Source organism: Euleptes europaea, chromosome 2 (assembly GCF_029931775.1).
Source record: "Euleptes europaea isolate rEulEur1 chromosome 2, rEulEur1.hap1, whole genome shotgun sequence".
Taxonomy (NCBI): domain Eukaryota; kingdom Metazoa; phylum Chordata; class Lepidosauria; order Squamata; family Sphaerodactylidae; genus Euleptes; species Euleptes europaea.
Window position 1 is genome coordinate 85,719,194 of NC_079313.1, and position 12,419 is coordinate 85,731,612.

Below are 12,419 nucleotides of genomic sequence, written 5' to 3' on the forward strand. Positions count from 1 at the left end.
GAGTTGGTTAACTGTAAGTCGTTTGAAATTTGTATGTTATTTATAAACATCATAAATAAGCAAAGATTAAGCACTAGGGGGAAACTTAATCATCCTGTTGATCTGAAATGATTGTAAGTGATACAAAGTTTTGATTATATTAGGGGTATTTTAGGAAACTACTTCTTAAATGCTGTATAGCTGGCATTACTACCTAATGGAAATATCTTTCGTGTAATTTTAATGCTTTAAGGTCAGGAGATCTGCCATCAGTGTCCTAACCTACTCTCATGGGTAGAAAGGGCAACCTCATAAATGAACCCAGAATCAGAATGACAGAACAAGCACCCAATGTATATACTACAATTGTTTTGCCAAGCCAATTTTCACATTTCCCAATAAGTTTCAAACATATATGTTCTTTCTTAGGGGAAACTAAAATGAAATTATAAAAACAATACTCTCATCAGCTAGCTATTCAGTAAATGCAAGATGCATAATCCAATTGAGTTATACATTTGAAGGCTGATGATTTCAATGACAGTTAAGCATGTGCTCAATATTTCTATTTATGTTTTCAGATGCAATTAACATTACTTAAATTGTGTTGATTTTTCTTTAAAAAACAACAGAAATAAAGATAGCACTTCTCCAAACTTTCTGAAAGAGAGAGAAGCTCCCTGTGGTCTATACACAACAGGAATTGGATCTTAATACTCCCCTCCCATGACCTTTCAGCAAAGTTATCAAATAGCAGAGTCAGAATGAAGAAGGAAAGAGACTGCCTGGCAAAGCTGAATAGCAAACTGCTTAAGTACAGTAGGGATAAAATTACTCACTGCTCCTAGTCACATTTCTACTTACTTTAGCAGCAAAGAAAGAAGACCACATCACTAAGAAAGAAGCAAGGATAATTTGCTAGGATAATCCCTATTCACACCACACGTTTATCTAATTTAGTGGAAAAGAGATCACAAGTTTCATTTATGCAGGAGTTTCTTTGTTAAACATTTTACAGAGATGACCAATTTCCTCATTTTTTCTACCTCTCCTTTTCTTACAACACACTGAGGACTCGGGTATGAGGTGCTATGAAAAGTGATGAGGAACTGCCAAAGACACTGAAGGGGGTACTATACAGAGTGTCATCCTAAACAGGTTTGCATACAATATTACAGAGAGAGAATGATAAAGAAGAACAGAGAAGTTATCTTAATAAAAAGAGTAGTCAAGTTGTGTTACAGAGTTCTGTTCTCTTGAGTGACACAGTCTACCACTGATAATGCACATAGTGCTCTGGAAAATCCCAAGGCCCTTAATATATGATGAAAAATGCTGTAGATGTTTACAACTTCTGGGACATTTCCCAAGACTACAGAGAGCTGGCAACCATAATAGTGACAACTATATTTTAAAAACATCAAACAACTAGGTATTGTATTAAAAAGATTCTGAAAATATGTTATAGGAGAAATAATACATTTTTACAAATTCTAAAAACAAAACCCAAATAAATATCTGGCACATGTTTGTGTATGAAGTACAAGGGAGAAAGAATTGTTGTGAATTGCTGCTATTTCTGTAGGTAAGAATAACTTCAGGAGACAAGAGACAGTTTTGGAAGAAAATGGTTCTCTTTTTGCCCTGTCAGGTCATTAAGCTGCACATATGACTAAAAGGTAATTTCTTAAAAGTTTGAAGCAAGAAAAAAGGGAAATTTGGAAAGCAATTGAAATATTGTGGTTTCCACACAGGGACAAGCTTGTGCGGTTTTCTCTTCACTGCTGGTACAGCACAGGAGCACCAGGTTGCCACATAGCAGGTTTCCCCGCATTTTCTCTGCCCCATCCCCCTGGGACCAACCATCCCTCAACCCCTAGGCCAATGGGCTTTTTCAGAATTTTAAATTTGGCAATTGAATACCATTATATTGATATGATGTTATAACAATATGTGTTAACAGGTTCCTTGAATTCCCAGCCTTCATTTTAAAAAAAAATAGTAAGTCTTTCTTTCCCCTTATAGGTCTACAATAAAAGGGGCTACAGAATTTTTTTAAATGAAGGCTGGGAATTCAGACAATATTTTATATAGATTGCTATAATATGTCAATATAATGATATTCAATTGCTGATTAAAAAACAAAAAAATAGCCCACCAGTGGCCAGGGGAGGAAATGATTGTCATGGGGACAGGGAAAATGGCTGCCATGTGGGTGGGAAAATCCAGGCTTTCTTGCCCACATGGTAGTCATCCAGGCTTTACTACAGTCTTCCCTAAAACTTCACCATAAAGCAGATTTGAGAATGACCAGAGAAAAGCCAAGGAAAACCCAGGGGGTGCACGAATACCCTATGATGCTGTGGGAAAGTGGTAAACAAACCTGTTTTCTAAGAACATTGAACCTGAAGCAAATAACCCATATAACCTATATAAAATACTGGCTATACAATACTAATCCCTAAAGTGAAGGGGCTAAGGAAAAGAACTAAGCAATATGCCAATGCATCCAAGAATTATGTCAGTGTTTCTACAGATACACCAGCTTCACACTGTGCCAGCACGGCCACTACACTAGCATAGATCTCCGCAGCATCAGAGTCATGACACAGGCAGACTGGGACTTAGTTGTCTTCCTAAACCTATCAGCGTAACTTTATACTGGCAAAAACCCTGGAGTTAGGGTTGCCAACTTCCAGATGGTGGCTGGAGATCTCCCGTTATTACAACTGATCTCCAGGTGAAAGAGATCAGTCCACCTGGAGAAAATGGCTGCTTAGAAAGGTGGTCTCTATGGCATTATACCCCATTGAAGTCGCTCCCCTCTCCAAACCCTGCCCTCCTCAGGCTCCACCCCCAAATTTTCCAGGTATTTCCCAGCCTGGAGCTGGCAACCCTTCCTGGAGGAGGAGGAGAGAGACCCACACAGTGGGAAAAAACAAAGTCAACCCCCCACACACAAACCTCCTAGTCTGCCCTCAAATATCAGGCTGGCTCAGGATGCCAATGAAGTCTGCAGCCAATCACATCCCTCCCCAGCAGCTTTGTAGTATACAAAAATTATGGAGTAACCTGGTTGTTATCACAACAAAAAACTAACCTCTATCCCTCATCTAAATAAGCTTTGCAATTCTACTGAAATTCACCAAGAGGCACTTACAACATATGACTGACGAAAATACCAGGTGCCACAATGAAACTTCTAGGCATCCTGGCATCTGGGATTTGTTGAACCCTGTTTAAGATTACGGAACCGTGCACGATGGTGGTGAGAAATGCACCTAACAGACACTCATCACCACAGAGGGGGCAGTCAGGACAAGCAGCCAAGGGACATTACAAGCACTTTTGTTGCAATGGCCCAACACTGCACTGCTCAGAACTCTTACAGGTACTCAATGTCCAGGATGCAGACACCAAAGAGGAGACTCCATTCCCACAACTGGAAATGAAAGGCCTCTGTGCACCCACCCCCCAACAGGTCACCAAAGTGGAGGGATCCTCTAGCTTATACTGAGACTGCTGCAATTGTTTATCCATGCCCTCCATGCGTATCCACTGCCTTACCAACCCTGGCTCCGAAAACACTTTCTAGCAGTAATGTGTATACAGTACTGAAGGGGGCGGGGTCATGCTTTCACTTCAGCGCCATGCCTTGCTATTGTGCCCTCCCCCTGAAGGCAGGGAATACAGTGGGTACATGTGCTATCTTGGGAGACTGACATTTACTTCACTGTGATGTGAGTTACTGTTGCCTTGCAGGAGGATCACAGCCCCATGGAGCAGCTCCAGCAGAATGTTCAGACAGAGTTCCAAAGCAGCTTAACACAAGGGATGGATGAGTGCTGCTTCAAAGCTTCACCATATCACCCAAGAGAAATATTCTACCATATGAGAACCCCAAAGGGGTAGGAGAAAGAGGGAAGTGCAAGAGAACCACATGCAGAGTTTGGTAGCCCACTTGCTGTTTGCTGGTATGGCTGAATATCATTACTACTCCACAAGTCTCTTTTGGCAGGCAGCCATCCTACAGGGGAAGAGCAAAAGCCAGGATAAACTCCACTTGAAATACAATGAGAACCACCTGCCAGGTTTACAACACAACTAGCACCTGAAGTGACCAGTACAGATTTTGCTGTTTTCCATTAGGGTGGGGCTTGTAAATTCTCTACCAAACCTTATATTCAGCTTTAATATAAACTGCATAATTGGTAACTCAGTTATCAAACTTATTAAATTTAAAGTAAAACTCCCTTTTTTTTCTTCAAGCAAAATTGTGAATATACGCAAACTAGAGAAAGAAATCTGCAAACCTGTGCACTCTATGGTACCTTAGCACATCTATCTTTGTTTTTGCCATCTGTATTACATTTTGTAGTTAATAAAAGGAAGTCTCTTACGTGGAGAAACAGTCTCATGCAATCATAACAGGACAAGCAGAATCTTTGTATAATTTCCATGGATACTATATTCAGCCTATTTTCAAGGATAGGATTATTGCTTAGTGTGCTTACATTGTACGTTTGAAAGAAAACATTAAAATATGACGCTGCAATCTGCAAGGGTGACAATTCCCCATCTCATAAAAGAAAAGTGAGAAGGTCCTGTTTGGGTGGAGCCCTGTATCTGTACTGGATCTTTTAGACCAGGGGTCCTCAAACTACGGCCCGAGGGCCGGATCCGGCCCCCGGAGGGCTTTTGTCCGGCCCGGGGACCGAGAAAGCCAGTCCCCCCTTGCCCCCCTCCCCAGAGCTTTTCTGGGCTTCCTGGCCGCATGCGTCCAGCCGGAAGCCTCCCTCCCGCCCCAGTCGCCCCCTTCCCTGCTCCCTCTCCAGCCCAAAACCCCCTTTCCTGGTGGGAGGAAGAGGGCGAAGGGGGCGACTGGGCGGCGCGAGGCGGCAAGACGCCTTGTGCGCCGCCCAGTCGCCCCCTTCGCCCTCTTCCTCCCACCCTCCCCGGCCCAAAACCCCCTTTCCTGGGCGCATAAGGCATCTTGCTGCCTCGCGTGCTGCCGGGTCACCCCCTTCCCCCTCTCCCTCCCAGCCTCCCCGGCCCAAAACCTGCTTTCCTGGGCGCATGAGGCATCTTGCTGCCTCGCGCGCCGCCCAGTCGCCCCCTTCCCCCTCTCCCTCCCAGCCTCTCCAACCCAAACCCCCCTTTCCTGGGCGCATGAGGCATCTTGCTGCCTCGCGCGCCGCTGGGTCACCCCCTTCCCCCTCTCCCTCCCAGCCTCCCCGGCCCAAAACTTGCTTTCCTGGGCACACGAGGCGTCTTGCTGCCTCGCGCGCCGCCCGGTCGCCCCCTTCCCCCTCTCACCCTCCCCGGCCCAAAACCCCCTTTCCTGGGCCCAGTCACCCCCTTCTCTTCCGCAGCATGCCCCACTGGGAGACTTCTCTTATTGCCTAGCTTTGTGGCCTGGCTGGGCCTGGCCTCCTCGAGCTCCATGCAGAGGCGCCTGGTCCTTCGGGGCCCTCCACGATGCAGCCCAACGTGGCCCTGGCGTTCCTGTTTTGGCCGCAGTCGGGCAGCGTTCTCACGGCTCGGGGCTCTCTCTCCTCCCGGGGGTATCCTTGTGGCCTGGAGGTAATTGTAGGGGCCCCTTGGGGGGGGGGGGCATATCTCCAGGGAGAAGAAGAAAAAGACTTGTGGCCATTTATGCACAGGAGGTTTTGCCTTGGATTTGCCGCTCTCCATCCGAATTTTCCCCATCCGAATTCTCAGAACTCAAAAGTAAGCTCCCCCCACCCCCGGGCAGAGTTTGGAGAATTCGGATGGGGAAAATGTTCATCTGGAGAGCGGCAAATCCAAGGCAAAACCTCCAGTGCGTAAATGGCCTTGGTTTTTACATGCCAACTTTCTGTACCACTAAAGGGAGACTCAAATTGCCTTACAATCCCCTTCCCATACTTTCCCACAACAGACGCCCTGTGAGGCAGGTGGGGCTGAGAGAGCTCTAACAGAGCTGTAACTTGCCCAAGGTCAGCCAGCTGGCTTCATGTGTAGAGGTGGGGAAACCAACCAGGTTCACCAGATTAGCCTCCGCTTCTCACGTGGAGGAGTGGGGAATCAAACCCAGTTCTCCAGATCAGAGTCCCCGCTCCAAAACGCCACTCTTAACCACTACAGGGGGAAGGTCCTGGCTTGCGAGGAGGATGCTTTTCCGGAGAGCCCCCTCGGCCGCCACCTCCTCCCCCGCACACGTGGGGAATTTGTTCATATTTTTTTCAAACTATAGTCTGGCCCCCAACAGTGTTTGAGGGACAGTGAACCGGCCCCCTGTTTAAAAAGTTTGAGGACCCCTGTTTTAGACTGTGGTGACTTCCACACAGGTTATCTGCCCCTACTTCAATGCTTTTTGGAAGTGTTCCCCCTCCCCATTTCCCCAAAGCATCATGGTACATTCATATACCTCTGGGGGTTTCCCTGGCTTTTCACTGATCTTTAACTGCTTCGCTCCAGAGTTTGGGGGAAATTGCAGTAAAGCCTAGATGGTTGCTTTGTGGGTGGCAAACTCTGGATTTTGTGGTCCATGTGGCAAACATTTTCCCTGACCCTGTTCCCAGGGTAGCCATTTCTTCCCCTGCCCCACTAGGGACATTTAATTTAACAAACTGGCAGCGGAATGTCATTATGATATACCATTGTACCAAAAAGTGTAGCAGTTTCCCTAGGGTTGCCAGGTCCCTCTTCTCCACCAGCAGGAGGTTTTTGGTGTGGAGTCTGAGGAGGGCAGGGTTTGGAAGGGGAGGGACTTCAATGCCATATTAACAAATAAATCATAAATAACCCACCTCAGGAGTCCCCCAAGCTTTTGAATAAGAACACATAAAAAAAACAGAAGAATCATAATAGAAGCAGAGGGAAAGAGATCACCAATAGTAATTTTTTTGTTGCTATTTTAGTGATAATGGAAAAGCAAACTCTATGATCTTTAGAAAGCTTTTCAACAACCACTTGAATAACTGCTAGTTTTAAACATTCCCTTACAGTGACTAAAAAACACAAAAGGCTAAAGGTACTTGATGCAAAGATGATTATTAGAGAATTGTACTGACAGTCACCAATTCACATTAATAGGTTAGGTGAAAGAGCAAGCTTGAGCTCACCCAACGACTTTCATAGCTCAGCACAAATTGATCTGGTTTCCCATGTCCAAATCTAGTATGTGAGCCACTGAAGCACACTGGCTAAACCTGCAATGGACAACAAGAAATCAACTAGCCATTTTCTATTTTGCCTTATGCTCAAATCAATGCTAGAGCTGTAGATTCGTGTAGGTTCGTTGCATTCCGGCTCAGCAACACACTGTTCCTCAAGTGTGTATCATAATATTTTAATTAAAAAATTACATTGCAGAGAGACCCAGATTTCTCAGGTAACAGTAGTTATAAATGCACACCATCACAACCTGACAATGTGCACTGGACAGAGGAAGACTGAATACAAAGAAAACTTAATCTAACCACGTATAAGACTTTTGCAAGTAGTGAGAGATAATAAGCATTAGGAATCTGCTTCAGGTCTGAATTTAATATTCTACTTCCACAGAATATGCATATCACAGATGCTCTCTAAAATCAGCCAAGCTCCTCTAAAATATGCTTAACTGGATCCTGACACTGGGCTCATTTAAAAAGTGTGGAAAGATATTGCATTTAAGTACAGAATATTACTGTGTACTTTAAATAGGTTAAATGATAGCTGCTGTCTCCATTAAGTTTTTAACATGGCAAATCAACGTCTCATTCTGCTGGCATTTTTGTACCGTTCTTATGCTTCTTGATAGCCCAACAAAATTACTGCTGGAGTTCTTCTAATATACAGGCACATTCTAATTTGTTATGCTGTGCATTTAACTAAGTAGAACTTTAGATCTGTAAACAAGCATTTATTGCAAAGCTTTGTTAATATCAGGTAAGATTCAATTCATTGGTTATAATCTCTAAAATATCTTAAGATCTCACACTTTAAAGTCACATATTTTGGGAAACCAGATTATGCATGCTTATTTTTGATTCTCCATAAGATTCTGCATTGGAAAAACCTGCACTTATTCCCCTATCCTACACACACATCTAGTCCAATTAAACCAAAGTAACAGGTATATCAGAGCTTTCCAGTGATTTGTAGTCAGCCCAACTGTGGCAACAGCAGAACAATTCTACATGTAAGCATCCATGAAAGTTAACACAAGATTATCTCTTCCCCTATTATGACAACACAGACTTGGAAACCACCACAATACAGTGCCAAAATCTCATATACAATAATCCATTTCAGACATGAAAGCTTAATAGAACAGCCCAACCATATGTATATTTTCAACCGGAACCGGAACTCTATGTATATTTTCTAAGACACAATTACCACTGAGTTAAGTGGGATTTAGTAAGTGTGCTTAGGATGGCAGCCTAAAAATTCTTTGACCCATCGATATCCAGCTGTGCTGGAGCATACTTGTAGAGAATAATAGTAAAGTTTGTTACAAAAATGCTGATAGATATGAATAAAATATTTTCTTGGAGAAATGCAGCTTCCTTATATACATAACCAACACCATAAAATCATTACAACATGCTAGATTTTGTAGCATTATGCCTTTTTAACAGCAGAACACTTTTATTATATAAGAGGTTATTTATTTGGTGAAATAGAATCACAACTGATATGACTTCTAATATGCATTCGTTTTAGAAAATGAAGTAGATTGTGTCCACTGAAAAGTACCCTTCCATCAGCTGACAGGTGAGGATTTTGCCAACACTAACACCTAATGTAGATCCCCACTTTGGCCACCGTCCTGGTTGCAAGGATCTTCTAATCCTCAGAAGCAAATTTCAGGGGGCTCAGTAGCAGATGGGAGACAGAAATGTTGCATTCCGCACATTTTCAGCCAGTCACTGTTCACTACCAAGAAGGAACTGTACTCAGTATTTTTAAAAATGTTTATGTTGTCTCTACTTTGGATAATGAAGAAAACTCACTAATCAATGTTTTAATAACCATCACGATTCAAAATATAAACTAACTGACATTAATGGCAACATGGTTATTTCTTCTTATCATAAAAAAAAGTTGTATCCCAGTTCCCTTTTCTGAAGTAAATTATTCCTTTCCCATTTTATTAGAGATGTATATCTTTGTTACATCTAGGAAACAGTAAACTAAATGAAACTAAATGGACACAACAATGGCACCCTGTAAGATGTCAGAGGTCAGAAATAGGGACTTCAGCAAAAGAACCAAGGAACCTTATTTCTTGTACTACAGCTCTACTGCACCATCCTGCAGATGGCCGCCAACGCATGTACTGCAATTTGCAGCCTAGCATCAGTGGACCTGAGAAGCTAATGAAGTCCCATCTTGAATAAGCTGTTTCTAACTGCTTGGAGGCCTTGCCTGTGCCTACTGAAATACTCACCACCACTCCATTTGTTCCACACCCTAATCTTTTACCAAGGAATATTAAGTAAAGGATGCAGAGTAGTAGCTAAGAACATTACTCAGAAAATCTTCAACTCCAGATCAGTATGTAGCTGTGGGTAAGATGCCTCAGCCCCACATCTGCAATATAGGTATAGTAATACCTGAACTACTTCAAAAAGTTTTATAAGGATCAATGAGATTAACAGCCCATTCTTGACCTCCAAAAGTCCTTTGGAGGCCAAAAAGGGGCTGCCCATCCAGGTGGACTTGGACGCCAGCAGGGGGACCTTACAACCAGTCTCCTAGTGCTGCCGTGGCAGCACCACCCAGGGACGCCGACTGGGCCTTCCACCAGCGTCCCACTGGTGCAAAGCCCCGTTTCAGCATCCCAGGGGGCATCCCTGATGCGTGCTGAGGGGCGGAGCTGCCAGTAAGCAGCTTCCTGTCCCCTTTTGGCCTGGCACGCCAACGGGGAGAACAGCATTGCTGCACCTGCTTTTTTGCTGGCGCAGCCTTGCTGTTCTCAATGGGGCAAAATGCCCCATAAAAAAAATTAAAAGTTGATGAAAGGCTTTTTAAAGCCTTCCAGCGGCTGGGAAATGGCTTTAGAGGCGCTGCAGCAGTGCCACGGCCACACTGTCCCTGGCCACTGAAAGCTCAGGAATGGGATGAGAGAGTAGTCAGGGTTTCCCAGTCTATATAAATATAGATTTCAATCAAACTTATTCTAAATAAAAATATAAAGGCACTTTAAAGACAATATTCCTTTGTGGTTTTGCTACAAAAGACTAGAGAGGCTACCCCCTTGAAATTTATGCTTGGTAAATGGCTTAGGAGCACATTCTTAATAAAGAATCTCTTTTGATTTGTTTCATAACATGGCACTCCAAATATTGCAATTAATGCTATACTAAAAGGAACTACCATATTTATATTCACAAGTTCACTCCTTCCAGTGAGCACTTAGAAAAGTGTGCTCAGGGTGAACTAATCAAACTCCATCCTAATTCTTCTGATGGCAATTTCTGGCAAGGAATCAGTCCCTTTTATCCCAGTTTCTTTTTATACATCCAGAATCATATTTCTTTCTGCTAGTTTATATGATGTATTCAACTGAGCATGGCAGCAGTAGATCTCTGCCAAATCCCATGCCATGCCATACCAGTTCATGTCACCCTTCATTGTTGCAAATCTTTCATTCCATGTACTTTCCTGATGGGGAGGGGTTGCTTTTCCAGGACTATACGGAAGTCTCTCGTTTACTCAATTATACTTAGGAAAAGCTATTCCTATAGTGAGTTCAGTTATTTTGCAGCCAAATCTTGTACACATCTCAGAAGTCCCACTGAACCCAATGAAGCTTACTCTCAAGTGTACTCTTAAGGGCTACCAAAAAATGAGAGAAACACAAAAGGGAATTGGTTCTTGTGGGTTATCCGGGCTGTGTAACCGTGGTCTTGGTATTTTCTTTCCTGACGTTTCGCCAGCAGCTGTGGTAGGCATCTTCAGAGGATTAACACTGAAGGACAGTGTCCTTCAAAAGGGAATGCTTTTAGGTTCTAAAAATGTGACACCTACTATGATCCAAAGTATACTCTGCTTGCTCCTGCCTCTGATTAAGATTGGAGACAGGGAGCTGGCTTATACTGTTAGACATTATGTATTCCACGCTATCCGCACACTCCCTAACAAAATTCTATAATAAAAAGGACAGGTTTCTTCTTCTGTCCCGCTCTCACACAATTTGGCATCTGCATAGGCAATTGATTACCTCTGACTCATTAAACACTGGTATCTGAAGAAGTGAGCTGTGGCTCACAAAAACTCATACCCTACCAGAAAATATTTTTGTTAATCATTAAGCACTGATTAACACATCCATTTTCCCTTCCCTGCCATTAAATAATTTCGCCACCAACCCATATTTCTCTTCAGAAATTAATTTCTGACACTTATGAAGACTCAACAGCAGACCTAACCGGTAAGCATTTAGCTCTTTCCGTTAAGCCCACGTTCACACGGTCATTTACTTCAGAAGAAGCAACCAACGACCCCGTGCATGCTTCCGTGGGAGCAACCCCCCGGAACAAAGCGGGCCATGCCTCTGAGTAAACCACGCTTAGAAGCAGTTCGGCCATCGCCTTCACCCGCCCTCCCGAGAAAGCATGGGCACTCTTTTGGGAAACGGGCTGTAACCCCGCCGCCGCCCTGAATGATTTACACGCAAGAAACAGGTGCACACGAGAGGCGTGGGGCCGGTTCTCGCCCAGCCGCCGCAGATCGCCATGACTAAGCTTTCTGCAGAATGGCTGCAAGAGAAGAGAGTGCATGGCTCGCCAGCGCCCATTCTGAAAGCCGCTCCCCCTTCGCCCTGCTAATCCTCCAGGAATCCCCACCCTCCCAAGCTCCGCCCCTCGCCTCCCTCTCTCGGTCGCTCCACACCACGCAGCCGCCTCTCCCCACCCCACCCCACCCCCCCTTCATTCCCAACATCCGAGCCCGCGGTTTGCCACGCCTCCTCCTCCCTCGCATGTCGAGTATCCCCTTACTGTCTTCCCCTTCGACGCTCCTCTTCGCCCGTTAAACCTCCACCGTCCTCCTCCTCTCCCCTCCCCCCCCCGCTTCTTCACCCACCTCTTCCTCGCTCTCGTTGCGGAAGCAGAGGCAAGCCGCCCGCTTCTTGTACCCGTCCCCGTCGTAGGTGCGAGTCTGGTTGGACTTGAGCTTCATCATCCTCTGCTGTGGGGAGGCCGGGGGAGGGGGAGACCCGCCCGGGAGGCAGCTGCGGAATGAGCCCGGCCGAGGGCGTCGTCGGCTCCGCGGCCGGGAGGGGAGCGGTCGGGGTCTCCCTGTCTGAGGGGGGCTGTCCCGGGGAGCCTCTCGTCTCGCGCGCCGGGAAGGAGGGGAGGCCCCCTCTCTGCGGTCGCTACTGGCTGCTAACGCTGCCGCCCGCCGCCCGCCGCCTCATTCCCCCTCTCGGTTCTTCCCGCGTCGGCGCCGCCGCCGCTACCAGC

The 12,419-nt window shown here is 45.2% G+C and overlaps 1 protein-coding gene across 1 annotated transcript in view; it reads right to left on the reverse strand.

Annotated features, from left to right (window-relative positions):
* The window catches only part of NUDT3 (nudix hydrolase 3), a 44,214-nt gene extending 32,055 nt beyond the window's left edge, over positions 1-12,159 (reverse strand). Inside the window, exon 1 of the mRNA XM_056845693.1 lies at positions 12,040-12,159. Within this exon, the coding sequence (XP_056701671.1) occupies positions 12,040-12,138 (99 nt within the window). The 5' untranslated portion in view covers positions 12,139-12,159. The remainder of the gene's footprint in view (positions 1-12,039) is intronic.
* Between the last annotated feature and the right edge of the window lie 260 nt (positions 12,160-12,419).